Source organism: Doryrhamphus excisus, linkage group LG17 (genome assembly GCF_037039965.1).
Source record: "Doryrhamphus excisus strain RoL-2023G ecotype Guam linkage group LG17, RoL_Dexc_Guam_v1.1, whole genome shotgun sequence".
Lineage (NCBI taxonomy): Eukaryota > Metazoa > Chordata > Actinopteri > Syngnathiformes > Syngnathidae > Doryrhamphus > Doryrhamphus excisus.
In genome coordinates this window covers 17,170,571-17,188,928 of record NC_136373.1, presented here as the reverse complement: position 1 = coordinate 17,188,928, position 18,358 = coordinate 17,170,571, and the positions used below count along the sequence as shown (strand labels likewise).

At 44.9% G+C, this 18,358-nt stretch overlaps 4 protein-coding genes across 14 annotated transcripts in view; 1 reads left to right on the top strand and 3 right to left on the bottom strand.

The window, feature by feature from the left end:
* Positions 1 to 2,171, bottom strand: part of adam22 (ADAM metallopeptidase domain 22) — a 45,592-nt gene extending 43,421 nt beyond the window's left edge. For all 10 annotated transcript variants that reach the window (XM_078797851.1, XM_078797854.1, XM_058084111.2 and 7 more), the window contains exons 1-3: positions 1,563 to 2,171; positions 535 to 1,121; positions 213 to 373 (exon numbers count right to left, since the gene is read on the bottom strand). In XM_078797851.1, the coding sequence (XP_078653977.1) occupies positions 213 to 373; positions 535 to 643 (270 nt within the window). In that variant the 5' untranslated portion in view covers positions 644 to 1,121; positions 1,563 to 2,171. The remainder of the gene's footprint in view (positions 1 to 212; positions 374 to 534; positions 1,122 to 1,562) is intronic.
* A 150-nt stretch (positions 2,172 to 2,321) lies between these two features.
* On the bottom strand, positions 2,322 to 7,174 carry dbf4 (DBF4-CDC7 kinase regulatory subunit). Its single transcript, XM_058084118.2, has 13 exons — positions 6,808 to 7,174; positions 6,547 to 6,676; positions 6,241 to 6,386; positions 5,767 to 5,970; positions 5,611 to 5,658; positions 5,220 to 5,289; positions 5,047 to 5,114; positions 4,922 to 4,967; positions 4,799 to 4,844; positions 4,589 to 4,714; positions 4,342 to 4,456; positions 3,198 to 3,313; positions 2,322 to 3,120 (listed from the first exon to the last, which is right to left on the bottom strand). The coding sequence occupies exons 2-13, from the start codon at positions 6,647 to 6,649 to the stop codon at positions 2,385 to 2,387; spliced, it is 1,824 nt and encodes a 607-aa protein (XP_057940101.2). The 5' UTR covers positions 6,650 to 6,676; positions 6,808 to 7,174; the 3' UTR covers positions 2,322 to 2,384.
* Positions 7,175 to 7,345: 171 nt separating this feature from the next.
* Positions 7,346 to 11,127, top strand: slc25a40 (solute carrier family 25 member 40). The gene is made up of 10 exons (XM_058084190.2): positions 7,346 to 7,501; positions 7,791 to 7,889; positions 7,989 to 8,048; positions 8,148 to 8,254; positions 8,338 to 8,405; positions 8,481 to 8,605; positions 8,677 to 8,960; positions 10,069 to 10,150; positions 10,241 to 10,318; positions 10,395 to 11,127. Exons 2-10 carry the CDS (start codon positions 7,793 to 7,795, stop codon positions 10,526 to 10,528), a joined length of 1,035 nt encoding a protein of 344 aa, XP_057940173.2. The 5' UTR covers positions 7,346 to 7,501; positions 7,791 to 7,792; the 3' UTR covers positions 10,529 to 11,127.
* Positions 11,128 to 12,242: 1,115 nt separating this feature from the next.
* rundc3b (RUN domain containing 3b) lies at positions 12,243 to 18,045 on the bottom strand. 2 transcript variants are annotated; one of them, XM_058084188.2, is made up of 11 exons: positions 17,806 to 18,045; positions 16,906 to 17,021; positions 16,693 to 16,826; positions 16,302 to 16,387; positions 15,363 to 15,452; positions 15,195 to 15,275; positions 14,932 to 15,112; positions 13,252 to 13,409; positions 12,948 to 13,094; positions 12,743 to 12,855; positions 12,243 to 12,673 (listed from the first exon to the last, which is right to left on the bottom strand). In XM_058084188.2, the coding sequence occupies exons 1-11, from the start codon at positions 17,898 to 17,900 to the stop codon at positions 12,528 to 12,530; spliced, it is 1,347 nt and encodes a 448-aa protein (XP_057940171.2). In that variant the 5' UTR covers positions 17,901 to 18,045; the 3' UTR covers positions 12,243 to 12,527. The 2 variants fall into 2 exon arrangements, with proteins under 2 accessions (XP_057940171.2, XP_078653973.1); XM_078797847.1 differs by having other exon boundaries at positions 12,243 to 12,855.
* Between the last annotated feature and the right edge of the window lie 313 nt (positions 18,046 to 18,358).

Here is an 18,358-nt window from a genome sequence, read left to right as displayed (position 1 = left end):
GGTATGGGAGTTGATATTTTTTAAATAATCGACTGTAAATATTATGTTTAGTTTTCTATATATTTATAATATTACTGTGTTTTTCCAGCATGGACTGATACTGCCTGCTTTGCAAGTATTTTCCAGGAAGGTGCCGGGTACAAACATGTAAACAAGGAGACAAGGCTGCAGCCAGCCAGTTTCCCTCCACCCCCAAAACACGGCGTGCATACCTGCGTGGATCCGGGTCTGCCCTTCACCCGGGTGCTGAGCTCATCGTGGCCGATCTGGCTGTGGTTGTGTCGGCTGTAGAGCAGGCGGACGGGCACCGTGTCCTCCTTGCCCAGGAACCTTCCTTCTTTACGAGGCGCCTTGAAGCTCGACGAGGCGCCCCCTGGACCGGGTGGGGTGGGGGGGGGGACAGTGCATTTTTATTATTATGAAGACAAAAAGCCCCCACACATCCACCATATTTAGATGTCCATTCCTGTTATTTAAGCATGTCCAGTAGCAGGCTATAAATGAATAAATATGATAAATATAATAAGAAATTACCATTAAGGAGCTGGGGGTTGCTCTGGTGACCGACGTGCATCAATCCACAGACGCACAAAAGGGAAATCCACCATGGGGAGCGCACCATCATCATCTTCTTCCTGTTCATGTCCGTTGAAGGGAATTACAAAACAATGCGGTAATCCACGAGTGGGCTCTGGTGGGGTCCTGCCTTCGCTAGGGGAGGCTGCTGATCTGGTTTCTGCAGTCCCTGTGATCGGAGGCCATTGGGAGGGGGGGTCCGGACGAGACCGAACGCCGAGCGCGTCTGAGCGCACCGAGACACCGCGGTTCATCAGCGGCAAAGAGGAGGAGGAGGAGGGGGTGTAGAGAGGATGAGGAGAGGGAGGGAGGGAGACATGGCGGGAGGGGTGGGGGAGGGATGGAGGCCAGGGGACACCTCCTTAAAACACATCAATATCCAGCGGCTCACTGCAGAAACGCCTCATGCATAAACATGAGCAAGGAGGGATGGAGGGGAAGCTGCGGGCCGGGCCTTCCACCTCCTCCGCCCTCTTCTCTGGATGCTGAAGCCCGGCGAGGAGCGCCATTCCTCAGACTCATCTCCCCGTGACTCACGCAGTCATCTGCAAAGGCGCAATAAATCAAAGCATATTGGAAGAGGAGGGACGATGGGAGACGTTGTATTTAGCATCCGGTTTCATTATTCTTCACCAGTAGACACATTGATTGATTATACTGGGAGGGGGAAACCAGACAAGAGTTAGAAAAATGCAGCACCATGATTGCATTTTTATTTTTCATATTTCATACACTAAGGAGATTTTGATGAATGCATATCATATTTACGCAATTATATTATAAATGTGCAAAATGTGTCTCCAGCATCTTCCATCCTGCTACATTGTGGCGTTTAGACCCGGCGTGTTTACACCTGAGTCAACTGCTTCTTTTGCACTTTGTGTTGTGCGGCTGTTGTGCATTAAAAAAAAAGGCAAAAGACGTGGAACAAAGAGGCAATTTTGACCATTTTCTGCAAAAGATTTACGATATACAAGATAAGATACCTTCAACGTCGTTCCTTTACAGATGGACGCTGTCAGCGCCTCGTTTTCCTCTTTCACGCCATCTGTGTGTGGGACGGGCTGCACGGCGGTTGAGTGGTTAGCACGCAGACCTCACAGCTAGGAGACCAGGGATCAATTCCACCCTCGGCCATCTCTGTGTGGAGTTTGCATGTTCTCTCCGGATACTCCGGTTTCCTCCCACATTCCAAAAACATGCTAGGAATGAATGAATGAATGAATGAGTTCTCCTATTTTGTGTGGAAGTGGTAACTTTTTGGCTTCTTACTTTGTCTTTCCCCACCCTCGGCTATCTCTGTGTGAAGTTTGCATGTTCTCCCCGTGCATGCGTGGGTTTTCTCCGGGTACTCCGGTTTCCTCCCACATTCTAAAAACAGGCTAGGTTAATTAGCGACTCCAAATTGTCCATAGATATGAATGTGAGTGTGAAGTGTGTGTGGTTGTCTATATGTGCCCTGTGATTGGCTGGCGACCAGTCCAGGGTGTACCCCGCCTCTCGCCCGAAGACAGCTGGGACAGGCGCCGCGACCCTCGCGAGGATAAGCGGTAGAAAATGAATGAATGAGTGTGTGGGACAGGACACCGTCTGTGTGTCAGGGTACTGCACAATGCCAGGACCGAGCTGCCAATATAGGTCACCATTTACAGGTAATTAACTGCTACCCAGGAACTTGCCTGGGTGTTCTGTATAAAAGGCACCTGCGGATAAATAACTAGCGTTGCGGCTGTGATGAACCCCCATTCCTTGTTGGTACGGTTTAAACACAACAGCCAGCAAGGGAAAACAACCTCTTACAATCCATTTCATTCCATAATTCCCGTCTGGTCTTCGAATCCCAGGAATTCCACGTGTGTGTCGTCACTGGAGCAAAAAAGTTGCCGCAGCGTCAGCAGGGAATCGTCGCAAGGGTCATGCTCTTGACATGTCAACTTTGGGTCTAGTTTCCGTCTTTTGCGTTTATAAGCTTTGACCTTCCTCTTTACTCTCCTGGCGGGAGAAGTTCGGGTCTGTGAAGGAGGATCTCGCTCCCAAACGCCTCTGCTCGCTTTCCCGGGCGACTCGGTGTTCCCGTTAGCCTCATCTGGTTGATTTGTGATAACGTCGGGGCCTCCCAAGTATGACACACTGCGCAGATCTTGATGGGCAGGTGGTGTCAGGCTGTGCGTGTCCGTGTGAGATACTTGCACATCAAGGCTGACCTGAGGGAATAACAGGGCACTGTGGGTCACACGCTCACCGCTAGAGGGCGGCGTTGCTGCATTCTCGGCCGACTTTTGAGGGCAGGAAGTGAACAGATTCTGTCTGCACACAGATTGGAGTTTTGACTTGCGTGAGGCAGAAAGCCACTTCCTGCCGCGAATCAGACGAGCTGGAGACATTTTTAAAGCGTGTTGTGAAAAAGGTTCTTCTGTGCCGTCAACAGGAGCGTGCGGCTCGTCTTTAATACTCCTCGTGGAGTCATGGTCTCGCTTGCTGCCGAGCTCAGTTCTTCCAAATGTTCCAGGGGAAACCAGAGCGGTAGAAAGAATCCACCTTGGTCTGACGGGAAAGTAAAAGTTTTTATTTTTTTTTTAAGTGATAGTCTATGTGTTACCAAGGGAAACTTGAAGGGATACCTTTTAACAAGAGCGCTGACGCGAGTGAAGCTGCAGTGTAGATTGGAAAGGAGTCGATCCACCACTTGATACGCATCGCTCTTGGAGAAAGCCTTGTGACGTTCACTCTGCAGGTGCTGGATTGAACGGATGTGACAGAGGAAATGAATAAAAGATAAGGGTGACAACATCTCTCTTTTTGGGGAAAAAAAATGTCCTGTGGGCACCGAGATGATCTAATTCATCACACAACAAATGAATATTAAGTCTATAATTTTGCCACGTGCATGTGTGTTCGTCTGTCTTTTAAAATATATCTACCGTTGCAAGAAGCGCAGTCATACAAATCTGCACAAGGAGGAAGTGATGTACAATGATTATTATTACTCCTGTACTCTCTATTCATTCGTCATTATTTTATTTAATTAGTTGTTTTTTTTTAATCATCCATCATGTACGTCTTCCAACTCCTTTTCAGACATGTTGAATTGTGCCAGTGTCAACATAAAGTATGTGTAATTTACTTATTTGCCCAGACAATGCATTTAGCTTTCAGCATTTTAGCTTTTAGAATCTAACTAGAAAGATGGATATGTTTTACTGAACTTCTGACTTTATGAACGACAAGCTACGGTAAATGTGTTCCCCTATTTTTACACTTGGGGGATGGGATGACTCGATACGCTCACGGCACCGTGTCAGAATGAAAGTGAAAGAACAGAAGACCAAAGCCACCCCTGCATTCTAATCTACGACATGTTGCATACAAATGGAAAGTTTAACCAAGAGTAAATATTACCAGTTCTCCTTTAGATTTACCGGTTCTCCTTTTTTGAACAATTCCAGATGAATTCAAAATCTGTATCTGATTATAATCTGAAATGTCATATTTAAAAGATATATATGTACAAGTCCTCTCGCCAACCCTTTGAAAATATATGTTACAGGAACATGTTTGTTCCCTTACAACAGTGCTAATCAAACTTTAATAAGAGCAAGAATTTCAAAGGTTTTGGAAAACAATATATATTAAAAAAAATCATCAAGGATACCAAAAACAGTGTTATCACCACCCACTCCATCCATTTGACATAATAATAGCCCTCAATCTCAAAAAAATAAATAAATAAAAACTTTTTCTCTGCTCCAAAAAACAAAGCCTTACTGTTGTCAGGTTTTCGTATCTGGCAGCGCAGCACTCGCAGTAGCCGCCTCGTTTCTTGTCCTTGTTCTTCTTCCGCCCAGCGGCTTGTTCTTCAGGGGTCGAGGCTTTGCCACTTCTACGGGATAAAATCACAGCAACCGTATTTCGGTCAAGCACCTTCCCGAGGCTTCACTACAGGAAGTCAAAGACTGCTGGGACAGATAGTTTTTTAAATGTAAACAAGGATTGAAGCAGATTGCCGCCATACCTGTTCCCTTGCTGTTTGCCCCCGGCATTGTCTTCATCGTTAAATAAGAAGGGACTACGAGGGGGAAGCGTCTTCAGGTTTAAGTCAGCCATGTTTGGCATGGTGAGGTATATCGGACAGTAATGTCTGAGGATAATAAACCAACGACACTTGAGAGAAGAACGGGCATTTCAATGTAGTACGAGGATGCCAGCATTTAGTGTGCCTCACCTGCTGGAATCTTCAACCTTGATGAAAGGTTTGTGGATGCGTCCTCCTTGGGGGACAAGCAGGTTTGAGCACACGTTTATAGATAATGACAGATGACTACAAATACTGCACAAGCCATTCAACCTTTGTGTTTCCGATGGGTGTGCTTTGCTGTTGACTCGGCTTTGACCTACAGGAAAATAGGGTCCAATTAAAAAAAGAACGTTTACTGTTTACATGAATCTATTATTTTAAAAAAAACAACTTACATTTGTTGTGGCTGCAGGGCAGTGGCTTGCGAGGATCTTTTTCTTCTTCTCAACATACGCCATCACATCTGCAGATGAGTGCAAAGGTAGCATCGCAACACACACACACACAACACAAATACTTTGTACGACAATGTTACTTGATGTAGTATTTGTCTGGCATGAAAACACACCATTCATGTAGAGGATTTTCACACCCCATTCCAGAGCATTTGACAGGATCTTGTGGATCTGCACTCTTTCCTAAAAACAAACAAGATTACTATCCCCCATTCATTGTATTCTCAGGGCTTTCAATCGATGACAAGTGGACATTTAAGGTTGTCTTAGAAGACGCTTTGCCTCACAAACCAAGCAGGCTTCATTGGTTCATGCTAAGACACTAGGAGGATCTTGCAACAGACTCTCGGAGTAGAGCTGCCCGATCCAGTCCACCTTGTCTTTGAGCATGAAGTGATAAGGCAAACCATCCAAGACAACTTAAACAGTCCTGTTCCCATCGATTGAATGCCCTGAGAACCCCTACCAATATCGTTAAAATATACGATTAGCAAGCCAACAAACCTTTTCCTTCACTGCCTTCTCCGCTAAACACTTTCCACGACTGACAACCTGCAAACCAGAAATGGAAAAAAAAATTGACATATTCTGAATGGACAAACATGTATATGACAATACACTTCGGAACCTTCAAAGTCAAGTGCTGCCAAGTGAGCTCACCGTTTCTATTTGACCCGTAGACCTGCTCTTTGTGTGGTCACTGCCGTGGAGCGGCTGGAGCGGATTTGGGCTAGGGAAGGGTGAACTGTGTCCAGATTGCGGGCTTGGGACCGGAGAGTCTCGCTTGAGGCATTGAATGTATCTCGCCTCCCTCTTGTTGGTTACGAGATACTTGATTTCTTTGCTGAAGAACTTCTCAACACTCTGAGAAGTAACAGGAGTAACAGAAGAACAGTCACAACTGTGTACAATTTAAACTTTATCGATTTGAGGCATGAAAGCTAAAATTTTATACCAAAAGCTGAAGCGGGAATTAAAGTTTTAAGTATTCCACAGCACAAGTCATACAATAAAAGGTGTAAAACCACAGTTGAAGGGTTAAATTATGATGCTATGGGTCGTACAAGGTCAGCCTCATGTTTGTTATTTAATAATAAAAGTAGTTATCCCACAAGATGATTAAAAATCTCCCACCCCTCCGAGGCGCTGAATGTCTCGCTCCAATGACTCTGCTGTTTTGTTGGATGGCAGGTCCAGGTAAAACACTTTCCCAGCAAAAGGTTTAAGCAGCGCCAAATGGGACTTTTGTGACGTCTTGTCGCCATTTTTGCTACCTTTTCCTAAAAAAACAACAACAACAAAGTGACAAATGTGGAGAGAAGTAAGCTCTTCAAGATTAATGGAGCTTTTTTTGCTAACTCACAGATCATTATGTATTGATCCACTTATTATTTTAACCAGGAAGACGAACATTTAAGTATATCAGGGTAATACGTTTACCTTTATAATTTGGTCCAGTTTTCCTCTGTGTGGATTTGGGCCTCATTATGTTCTCCTTAAAGGAACAAAAAGCATTTCTTTGCGCTCTGTTGTGAGACGACATACCCCAGTCACTGTCCTCAGTTGACCCCTGTGGTGATAAACATGGGGGGTATTTACGCATTACTGCGCCATATTGACGTAAATATTTATTTTTTTACAACTAATACTCCATTGTTAGCTAACAAGTATACTGTACTGCTAGTGGCGCGAGCAACTCACCGTTTGTTGCCTAGCTTCCTTTGCTTAAGTTACATCCATTCGTCCAATTTCACGTAAATTCAGCGCTTCGGCAGCTGCATTTTATCATTTAATGACGAGCGTTACCCATTATCTTTAACATTTGTAACTGTTCGTCCCAGTTACAGAGTTTTAACGTCGACGTTTCACCTTAAAGATTCATTTCCCGCTCTACCAACTTACAGTGGTGACGACACTGGGTTGCCATGTTTTCACCCTCGAGGCGCATATCCAACAATAACGTTGAAATGACTGATTTCTACTTACGTATGTTTAGCATCTCATATTTTATTCAATTTCTTCTCCCAGATGATTTAAAATTGTGGGAATAATCCCCAGTATTTCCACTAAGCACTCTAAATGGCGTGAAAATGGAGTGAGAAATGTTTCTGGTTTCCTTCATCAAAATATGGCAACGCAGGAAATAGGTATATTCACCTTCGTGTTCGGATGTGTTGTTTCCACACTATCTTAAAATAAAAGCAAAAACCATTAAAGTTATATATTTGGACGATACACACGTAACAGCTCGTTACCACGAGTTTTTATATGTATAAGGTTACTGCAATTGGCACTGCGTGAAACTTTCATTTTCAGTTTCGAGAATGTGCGAAGCAGAAACTAATGTTATGAAACATTTTGTCATGCAACACCGATGACTAGCAAGACCTTTGAGGTAAATACACGTGTTTTTATAAATTGTGTTTTAGGAATTATAGGACAGGAGTGACTGTAACCTTGAGAGGGATATTTATTTTAATGTCACAAGTATTTGTCGACGTAATTGAGCATTTGCAGGTAGGCGCATTAGGTATCCACGCGTCCTTCTCGTATTAGCTTTTATTGAGCTACAGGGCGCCGTTGATATTAGCAAATAAATACTATCTTTAGCGAATTTATGGCTGCATAGCGTTACATATTCCTATCACAGTGCGTTTATTGCTGTGTCTTGTCTTGTCAAAAAGCCATGAGCGGTCCTTCCTCGAAAGGCGGAGATGGTGGCATTACTCCCATCCAACAGATGGCGGCGTCCTGCTCCGGAGCTTTGCTCACGTCTCTATTTGGTGAGTGTCACGTGACGTATTTGCTATTTCATCAATAAGTCAACTAATGCTGCTTTATTTACTTTACTCATTTTAGTCCATTATTATATTTAATTTCAGTCACACCTTTGGATGTTGTAAAGATCAGACTTCAAGCGCAGAAAAAACCCTTCCCCAAAGGTAAAATACAACACAAGTCAAAAGTTTGGAGACACCTTGTCAATCAATAACACTAAACTTTTGACTGACATGGTCATGTATTTTCCTTTCAACGTTTAGGCAAATGTTTTGTCTACTGCAATGGACTCATGGACCATATATGTGTGTGTGAGAATGGCAACAATAAGGCCTGGTACAAAATGTCAGGCCACTTTAATGGCACAGCGGTAATTAAATTAAAAATTAAACATAAATGTCACAATTGAGGGGGGGGTACACATTATAAATGAATTATTTTGTGCTCCTGCAGGACGCCTTTGTCAGGATAGTACGCAATGAAGGAATCAGATCACTGTGGAGTGGTCTCCCTCCAACACTGTGAGGCTTTTTTTGTTGATGTTTTAACAATGTTCCCGTAAAGATGGTTCATGTTTTTGGTCTATTGTGCTCTAGTGTGATGGCAGTGCCGGCGACCGTCATCTATTTCACCAGCTATGACCAGCTGTGCACAAAGCTCAGGGTCAAGATGGGCGACCACGCGCAGTTCGCCCCAATGGTGTCCGGAGCCGTCGCCAGAGGTGCGCTATCCCATCAAGAAGTCAAAATAACCCCTATACTCGATTTAATGTATACAATGGGTATCCATCAGTGGGCGCGGCCTCTGTGATCAGCCCCCTGGAGCTGATGCGCACCAAGCTCCAGTCCCAGAAACAGTCGTACCGGCAGCTCGCCGCCTGCGTTCGCACGGCGGTGGAGGCGGACGGCTGGCTGTCACTGTGGCGAGGCCTGGGGCCCACGCTGCTGCGAGACGTGCCTTTTTCCGCCATGTACTGGTACAACTACGAGAGGGGCAAGAAGTGGATGTGCGAGCGCTACAACACCAGAGAGCCCACGTTCACCATGACCTTCGTATCGGGCGCCACGTCTGGTTCGGTGAGTCTGTAGACCATGTTCATTTACACGTGCTTTGTCAGTCCCCTATAAGTGTGTACTATTTTTTGGGTGTTTCGGCTAACCACTTAAACGTTACAGTGGCCGTTTTGTAGAGCATGCTGCATTGTGTGAGAAATTTCAAGTCATTCCGACATATGGGGTTTAATAACAGTGCCACTATGTGGTGTGTTTGCCCGAAAAGTAGTAGCACAGGCGACACGTTTTCACCGTTTTTTTTGTGCAGCGGTTCAAGTGTTAGCTTATACAGGTGGTCCTCGGTACTTGATGTTCACAGGTCCACTCACTCGAAAAGTAGTTTCAGCGCAAAACGGTGGAAGAATACACGCCACGCGCCAGATATCAGAAAAAAATGGCTATAAAATACAAAAAGTACCAATATACGACCCTTTTTCCATTCTTTAGTAATCAACGTTTTAGGAAAATATCAGCTCCCGACTAAAAACAAATGTGTGAAAAGATACACTATTTTTTGCTTTTATTCTATTTTTTTTATTTTTATGACCATCCAGATATCTAAACAACTACATAACACCAAACAGGGTTGTTTCACATAAAAATAACTCTTTACAAACCATGAATTATTTCCAATTTTCACATTTGGAACTAAACTGTGTGTGTACGCATTCAAATTTGCCTCCAAATCCGCATGCTACATCCCTTCACTTCCACCTTGTGGCCGTTTTATGGCTTATTACTAAAAGAAGTGTTAATGCACTTGAGTGCAATGTCGGTTGAGAGTTGCATCATCGCCTCTTTTTGCCTCTCACGCAAAAAAAAAAAAAAAAAGTAAAAAAGTACAAATATGTTTTTGGGTTCGGGTGTGCGGGTTTATAAGAACTTCTAAGTACGTCTTTGGTACTAAATGAGTTACGAATTAAGATGATTGAATGCTAATATATATGCTAGAGGGGTCATGGATTCGGTGCGCTGTTACCAGGAGATCTTTTATACTTTATATCTTTCATTACAGTATTTTACACGACGACTACTGTAAATCACATTCTAGGAACCCGAGGACCATCTGCATGGAGACTCGTGTTCACAATAAAATATGAATAAAATAAAAGCAACATTTACTTTCTTTCAGTTTGCCTCCATCGTGACGTTGCCGTTTGACGTGGTGAAAACCAGACGGCAGGTGGAACTCGGGGAGCTGCAGGCGATGAATTGTAACTAAAGCGTCAAGATGGCTTCATTTTTGTAATGTTATTATTTCCCCAACGGCATTGATCAGCTGCTTGGTGTTTCTATGGCGACAGTATCACACCAGGCCTCCTCCACCTTCAGCGTGATGAAGAGGATCGTGGCACAACATGGCGTCACAGGCTTGTTTGCGGGTTAGTGTGTTGTTGCCCTCCAACCTTTGTTGCCAGACGTCTTCGCCTCCTTTACTCCCGCTTTTATCCTCACTAGGTTTCCTCCCTCGCCTCATCAAAGTGGCGCCGGCTTGCGCCATCATGATCAGCACCTACGAGTTCGGGAAGGCTTTTTTCCGCAAACACAACCAGGAACGGATACTGGGACCCTTGCAGACCAGTAAGACCTGAAAGATTACCAGTTCAAACGCCCCCAAATCGAACACCAAGAAAAAAACAACACTGTGAAATGTTTAAATAAGCAGAAGATTACAAAGCTCATATTAAAAAAAAAAACTTTTAATGATAGTATTGATCATTTATAACTTCCATTTTTGTATAGGGATGTATTATAAGTTATATTATGTATTACTGAATATTCATGAGCAATTGTGCGTGATGTGCTTTTGGGGTTTTGGGTGACACGTCCTCCACCAACTCAGGGCAAAATCAACCATTGGAATGTTCTGAACTCCTGTTTCCATGCCAGTGTTGCACCATTGCATAACGTAGCTCACTAACTCTCTCATGTCTGCTTCTTCAGTCAGCAGACCGAATCAATAGAGCCTCGACTTTTTCGAGACGCGACGAATGGAAAATCAATTCTTTTGTTGCGCCCATCCAGATGACGGTTTCGGTTCGAAATCTATATCAGTGCCAACGAATGAAGGATGGCATGGAAAAGGTTGTCTTGTTAGGTGTAAAACTCACCCGGTGTTTCCTCCAAATGACGAATAACGACTGAAAAGACAAAATGAGTCCAATAAAACGTAATTTGTCTGATGTTTCTGATGTGAACGAGTGCTTGAAAAAGCAGCAAAGGTGCGTGTTGTTACGCTCGGTTTGATCCCGTTTAACACAAGTCAATCAGGACAGCATTGGGAATAATAATTAAAGGGGAGTACAGAGTCTGAGTCAACTGAAAGGAGAATATCAATCATATCAATCATAGCGGTCACGACCTGAGAACAAAATACTGCGTTATCCACAAAACTGAAAGCAAAGGCACACCACAGAAAAGCACCTGAGAACTAAAGATGATCTGTTTGCAAAATGTGACAGAAAGTGCGGGTGAGATGATCTTTTGTGGACAGATCACCCTGAAAGCATCAGTATGTGATGATTGGCAACGTCTCTCGATACGAAGCATTCAAGTTAAAAGGAACACGATGAGCGGAGAGCATTTTAACGTTGGGAATGCTACACCACTTAAGAAGTCAGGAGTGTCCAAACTTGGTCCAGGGAGGGCCGCATACAGAAAAATGACGAAAGTACTTTGATACAGTTTGTATATTTAAGTCCAATGTAAGTCAAATACTACAAACTAAGTCATTTATGAGATTACATTCAAGAATCAGCCAATGACGCATGACTCGGCTCCAGAACCCCCCCTCACTGGAGCCTATCCCAGCTGTCTTCGGGCTAGAAGCGGGGGTACACCCTGGACTGGTCGCCAGCCAATCACAAGACAGACAATTTCCCAATTCGCTAATTAACCTAGCATGTTTTTGGAATGAATACCCGGAGAAAACCTACGCATGCACAGGGAGAACATGCAAACTCCGAGGGTGGGATTGAACTCGGGTCTCCGAACTGTGAGGTGGTTAGCTGCGCGCTAACCACTCAACCGCCGTGCAGCCCTGAGCAACTTATATTGACATTAAAAAAAAAAAAAAAAACTCCAAAGGAGTCAGTGCAACATACAGGAAACGGCATCAGTTTCACAGCAACTATGGTGCATTCAAGGACCGTGTGAAATCTCAATGCATGATGACATAAATATGTAAAAAAAAAACATGTACGTATGTATGGCACATATGTATGCTGTACATTTGACCTGTTTTGTCACATATTTATAAATTATTACCAAACTAAATGAGATATTTTTAAAAAAATTATAAAAAAGGCCTATTTGAAAAGATAGTTTGTATATATTTATTAATATTATCATATCTATTTGTGATATATGACATAATAAACATTCATATATATATATAATATTTACATATTTTTAAAAGATTTATAAAAAAAAAAAAATCGAGCTAAAAATGGCCCGCGGGCCGCACTTTGGACACCCCTGACTTGACTGAACATGGCTTCCAAAAGCGAACACGGAACATTAATTTGTACAAAAATAATACCACGTTGAGGGGACTGCCGAATGGCGTGCGTGGCGTGGCGTGGCGTGGGCCTACGTGGGCGTGAACCCCGGGCTGTTGACCTCTGCGGCCGGACTAGCCAAACACTCGTTGGACCGCAGACTGGCCAGAGACCTGAAACTGTTGACGGAGGTCAGAGAGCCGCACAGCCCCCTGAGAGACGGCGACTGCTCCTTTCCTGGATGGGACGGGATAAGATCAGCGCCTTTTTTGAAGAGCGTTGGGAGTACCGTGCGGCACGTGTTACCTTGGCGGGGCCAGTGTGCGCAGGCGGCTTTGGTCTCCAGCGTTAGCGTGTGTGACGGTTCTAGGGACATCTGTGATAGGCTCATGTGTGCCGGGACGTTACGGAGGCTCTTGCTGCAAAGCAAAGATTGCACACAGGAGGTTAACTCCATAAAACCTAAAAAAAGAAAAATTCATGAATCCATTCAATGTGTCCATTGACGTACTCCTCCCACTGGCCGGTGCTGTTCCTCACAAGCAGCGTATCCAGGGCGACGGCGTTGGCGTCCAGCGCATCGGGGGATGGCCACTGATTGGTGAGGTGCGCCGTCAGCTCCCGTCGCGACCGCAAATCGTTGTTCTTCAGAACTGTCCTGACGACCCACGACAAAGAACACTTGATGATGAACTTTTGGTTTGGTTGACACAGTATTCCATCCCAAACATCTCCAACGTCAAAGCCCCTCACTGCGTCCTCAATGGCACCCAGCGCCCCAGCACCCCGCCACCCGGGAAATCCAACTAACTCACAGTTGGTCCTGCAGCTCCAAAATGATCAACTCCAGCTGCTCTTTCTCCAGCGAGTGTGAAAGGTGCGTGTCAACCAGGCTCTGCTGAAGAACTTTGTGATGTGTGGTGGCCTCAGCCAGCTGGGCCTCACGCAGACGAACCAGCTCCTCCAGGTACGACTGACGACAAACCGACAAAAAAAAAAAAAGACAAAATGGGAGTGACACAAACCATTTTTTGAGTCAGCAATTTATCGCAAAAACAAGCATCCATCCATTCAATTTTCTATGCCGCTTATCCTCACTGAGGTCATGGGGGTATGCTGGAGCCTATCCCAGCTCACTTCGGGCGAGAGGCGGTGTACACCCTGGTACTGGTGGCCGGCCAATCACAGGGCACATATAGAAAAACAACCATTCACACTCACATTCATACCTATGGACAATTTGGAGTCGCTAATTAACCTAGCATGTTTTTGGAATGTGGGAGGAAACCGGAGTACCCGGAGAAAACCCACGCATGCACGTGGAGAACATGCTAACTCCACATAGAGATGGCCGTGGGTGGGGAAAGACAAAGTAAGAAGCCAAAAAGTTACCACTTCCACACAAAATAGGAGAACTCATTCATTTTCAACCGCTTTTCCTCACAAGTGTTGCGGGAGTGCTGGAGCCTATCCCAGCTGTCTTCGGGTAAGAGACGGGGTACACCCTGGTACTGGTGGCCGGCCAATCACAGGGCACATATAGACAAACAACCATTCACACTCACATTCATACCTATGGACAATTTGGAGTCGCTAATTAACCTAGCATGTTTTTGGAATGTGGGAGGAAGCCGGAGTACCCGGAGAAAACCCACGCATGCACGAGGAGAACATGCAAACTTCACACAGAGATAGCCGAGGTTGGGGAAAGACAAAGTAAGAAGCCAAAAAGTTACCACTTCCACACAAAATAGGAGAACTCATTCATTCATTCATTTTCTACCGCTTTTCCTCACAAGTGTTGCGGGGGGTGCTGGAGCCTATCCCAGCTGTCTTCTACCCTGGACCGGTGGCCAGCCAATCACAGGGCACATATAGACAAACAACCATTCACACTCACATTCATACCTATGGACAATTTGGAGTCGCTAATTAACCTAGCATGTTTTTGGAATGTGGGAGGAAACCGGAGTACCCGGAGAAAACCCACGCATGCACGAGGAGAACATGCAAACTTCACACAGAGATAGCCGAGGGTGGGGAAAGACAAAGTAAGAAGCCAAAAAGTTACCACTTCCACACAAAATAGGAGAACTCATTCATTCATTCATTTTCTACTGCTTTTCCTCACAAGTGCTGCGGGGGGTGCCGGAGCCTATCCCAGCTGACTTCGGGCGAGAGGCGGGGTACACCCTGGACTGGTGGCCAGCCAATCACAGGGCACATATAGACAAACAACCATTCACACTCACATTCACATAGAAAATGAATGAATGAATAATGCGATATTATGAGACAGTACACTAACACTATGCTATTGCTAAGTACATTTTGAAGTATTTAGCAACACAAGGATTAAGAATCGAACCTGTTTTAAAAAGTTTCAAGCGCAAGCAAGCACCCTACTCTTGTCAAAAATGGTCCCTTGTGACATTTTCAAAATGTCAGACTTCATATTTTATTCATGCGTTTCTTTCATGTCGGATCTGGGTTACCTTCTGCTCCAGCGCCGTGCGATATTTCTGCTCCAGGCGTTTGCACTTGCTGACCAAGTTGCTCTGCTCGGTGAAGATGGACGCGGCCGTGGCCATTTTGTCGGGCGTGCTGCTGTCGCTGCCGCTGCCGCTGCTCCCCAGGGTGCGCATCTCCTCCTCGTCGCTGCTGATGCTGTCTGCGCTGCGCACAGGGGGAGCGACGCCGATGCCGTCAGCCAACGTGCGTGCACACTCCGCTATCGGGTAATCGGGTACACAAGTACCTTTGGGTGAACTTCAGGTAAGGCGTGTAGTCGATCACCGAGGGGCCTCCGCCGTCAAGACCCTCCCCCTTCAGACAGAAGCTAAAGCGACGAGATAAGATAGCAGATGATGCCGTATTTATGGCACTATGACACCCAAACGCCTCACCGGACAAAAAGACGAGGTACCTGAAGTCGATGGTGTTGAGCCCGATTAGCGTGTCGGCGAGAAGCCCCGCCTCCTCTCCAAGCATGATGGCTCCCTCGTCGTAAAACCTCCTGCAGCCAAACACAGTTGATTAGCTCATTGGCTAAACGAGGTGGAACCCGTTTAAGTCGACACTCCTGTCGCCGTAACAGGAAATAGCGTTGACCGTCTTGACCACGAGTCATGGACTCCTACAGAGCAGCTACACATGATAACCCGCGCACAAAGCTTTCTAGATCTTCCGGATTCTGCACATCTTTTTGCAGTATTTCCAGGGATGTCCTGTTTCCCAACAAAATGGCCCATTTAATTTACTCCGCCAGGTACCACTGTGATTGGTCACACTTCCGAGAGTGCTCCCGAGGACTTCCGGACAGCTGCCGAGCTCATTTTGTCCGATTACTTTGAAATTAAACGCTGATAAATTGTTACTTATAGCTTGCTCCTCTGACTCTTCCACACAGCCGAGCGACATCGGAGAGGCGACTTCAGCAACAGCTTCGCCCATGTTCACGAAAGTCGCAGATTTTTCTCTTGCTGGCCCAGAACGCCGACCACTTCTGCCTGATGTTGGCCTCTTTAAGCAAATTAGCTCTGCCTCGCACCCAAACAAACATTTCTCCCTACAGTGTGTACCAGGGCATGCCCATATAAGGAAGTCGTGGTTGGACTGATGTCAGTAGATCCAGAACTTCTCTCAGGGCTCACTTCCAAACCCTTTGGCATGGTTTAACCCGATAATACAACATTGGAAATACATTTATATGTCACAAAAGTATTGCAACATTTCAGTCAGCCAATCCGAGTTGCGTTCAATGATGCAGATTGATTGATTGATTGACATTAGGAGGTAGTTCTGCACTCCTAGTGCCGTACCCAATGAGTGCATAATGTCGTATTAAGACGCAGCACACTCAAACCTGGTAGTTTTCAAGTCCCTCAGAGCAGATGAGATGTAGTCGGATAATCTTTTCTCCATCAGGACCACCCGGATCCACGCTCGACCCTGAGGAGACAAAAATATGGCGGAACTAATTTCCAATTTTCCGTCACTAATATTATATTTTTTAACTACTACAAACAAATATTGTCTGTGGAGGCAGCTTGTGGTTACAAAGGTGGCATTGTAACTCTGCTGCTGAACACACCTCACACGCAACTGTTCTGCCAGAGAATAAGAAGATGTAGCAAGAGTGAAGCATGTTTATCTTTTAGAAAACATGGATATTTTTCAGTTTCCATTTTCCATACTTGCATAGGAACCCTGTAAAAAAAAAAAATGAAATGCTTAAATGTGACGTCAGATCTTACCTTAGCTTTGGATGTTCGCACATTCTCCATACACTCGATGCTTCGGATGCAATTATGAGGGACTTTACTGCAGGCCGCTTTGACATAATCCCAGAAATTCCGAGGACTCTCGTAGCCAAACCAAGAGGTCTGACCTGGGTGACGGAAAGAAGGACAAAGTAAGATCTTAAATCAAGTCTCCAAAACAATACAAGAACTTCTGTTAGAGATGACCTTTAAGTCGATGGTTGAGGATATGCTCCAAGATGGACATAAAGTTCACTAAATCCGCAGAAGAATCGTCCATGCTCTCCAAGCAGGACCGATCCAGGAGGGTCTTCACGGAAAAACTGAAAGCCAAAGTGGACCGTCTTCAGATTGGACATTTAGGTTTTGTCTCAATTGACAGTTAGCATTTTGAATGCCCTCAATCGTCGCCATCTTGGCTACTGTATGTAGATGACCAACTCAAGCCTGACAGTCATGGATTTGGGACTACACTACACTAAAACTAGTACAAAGAGTACATAGTATACATATTTAAGTGTACTAATGCAAGAGTTGGGTTTGAGACCGTCTTTTCCTTTGTCGTGTTATGGTTAGTCTCACAGCAAGAGACGTGCACACATCTGCCCTCCCCAGTCGTAACAAACCTAATCCCATTCCAACTAATGAGGCAGAAGGAAGAGTGGATGGATGAGCCTGCAAACTTGTTTGTCCACCTTTCCATCAAGCAGATGATCTGACTGTCTCCTGCATCCGTTGCCTAGCAGCAGTGTTTGCAAGGAATACAGCAGACAAAAAAAAACATCATATGGGTGCAAGTATGTAAAAAGCTTATTCAGGAACTTTGGGAAAAGCTTAGAAGGAGGATTTGTGTGTTGTTTTTCGCAATTTTATGTATAAAATGGCAATGCTGTCAAAGTATTGTTACCTAATAATGTGGATTACATGTCCTAGAAAGTGGATTTTCATGATAAATTCAGTGCTATGGACGACAGTCTATATATATCCCTATGGAAGTCAACGAATACTTGCAAGTAAGAAAACAACGCGCATATTAAAAATGGAGGTAAAAATGCATAAATGTTCAGTCAGGTGATGACTTGATTGTACATGACGAGGGCTTCCTACCGGCACACCGTCAGCAGGTTCCTCCTTTCCACCGCCGCACTCCTGCCCGCGGACCGTTTGCGGCTGACATGCAGCCCCGCGCCGAGCGACGCCATCCCCGGCCTGAGTCGGCGAGCCAGCGTCCGGAGGTGGTGCGCACAAATCGGAGACGGTCCCGCGGCTTGGTTCTCCTGTGCGCGCCGGAGGAGGGACACTGGCTGCTAACGTCATCCAGAGAAACTGCTCCAGGGAGGGACGAACCGGAAGTAGTGGCGACTACACCACAAGAGACGGATCGTACTTCCGGTTACGGCTTTCAGCATCAAGACTCCTCGGGGTAAGCAGCACTTTCTCCGTTTTTTTAGAAAATAAATATTCCATAATTTATACACTCAGAATGATTATTGGATATAACTAGCTTGTCATTAATATTTCTAAATACCACCTAAATGGAAACTCGGATTTATCCTTGACATCTTTTTTCAAAACAGCAAATCGCCAAAAGATAGAAAAAATGAAAATATGTCCTAAAATGATATATCATTGCGTTTATGGTATATTTTGAGTTAGAAAT

Excerpts from the sequence above, each read along its gene's own strand:
- dbf4 (XM_058084118.2), bottom strand. The coding sequence starts at position 6,649 with ATGTCGTCTCACAACAGAGCGCAAAGAAATGCTTTTTGTTCCTTTAAG. Across the intron at positions 6,387-6,546 it reads AACTGGACCAAATTATAAAG|GAAAAGGTAGCAAAAATGGC; the intron begins GTAAACGTATTA and ends TTGTTTTTTTAG. Across the intron at positions 5,659-5,766 it reads CTACGGGTCAAATAGAAACG|GTTGTCAGTCGTGGAAAGTG; the intron begins GTGAGCTCACTT and ends TCTGGTTTGCAG.
- slc25a40 (XM_058084190.2), top strand. The coding sequence starts at position 7,793 with ATGAGCGGTCCTTCCTCGAAAGGCGGAGATGGTGGCATTACTCCCATC. Across the intron at positions 10,151-10,240 it reads GGAGCTGCAGGCGATGAATT|TATCACACCAGGCCTCCTCC; the intron begins GTAACTAAAGCG and ends CTATGGCGACAG. Across the intron at positions 10,319-10,394 it reads CGTCACAGGCTTGTTTGCGG|GTTTCCTCCCTCGCCTCATC; the intron begins GTTAGTGTGTTG and ends TATCCTCACTAG.
- rundc3b (XM_078797847.1), bottom strand. The coding sequence starts at position 17,900 with ATGGCGTCGCTCGGCGCGGGGCTGCATGTCAGCCGCAAACGGTCCGCG. Across the intron at positions 15,276-15,362 it reads CTCAACACCATCGACTTCAG|CTTCTGTCTGAAGGGGGAGG; the intron begins GTACCTCGTCTT and ends TCGTCGCTTTAG. Across the intron at positions 15,113-15,194 it reads TACCTGAAGTTCACCCAAAG|CGCAGACAGCATCAGCAGCG; the intron begins GTACTTGTGTAC and ends CCCTGTGCGCAG.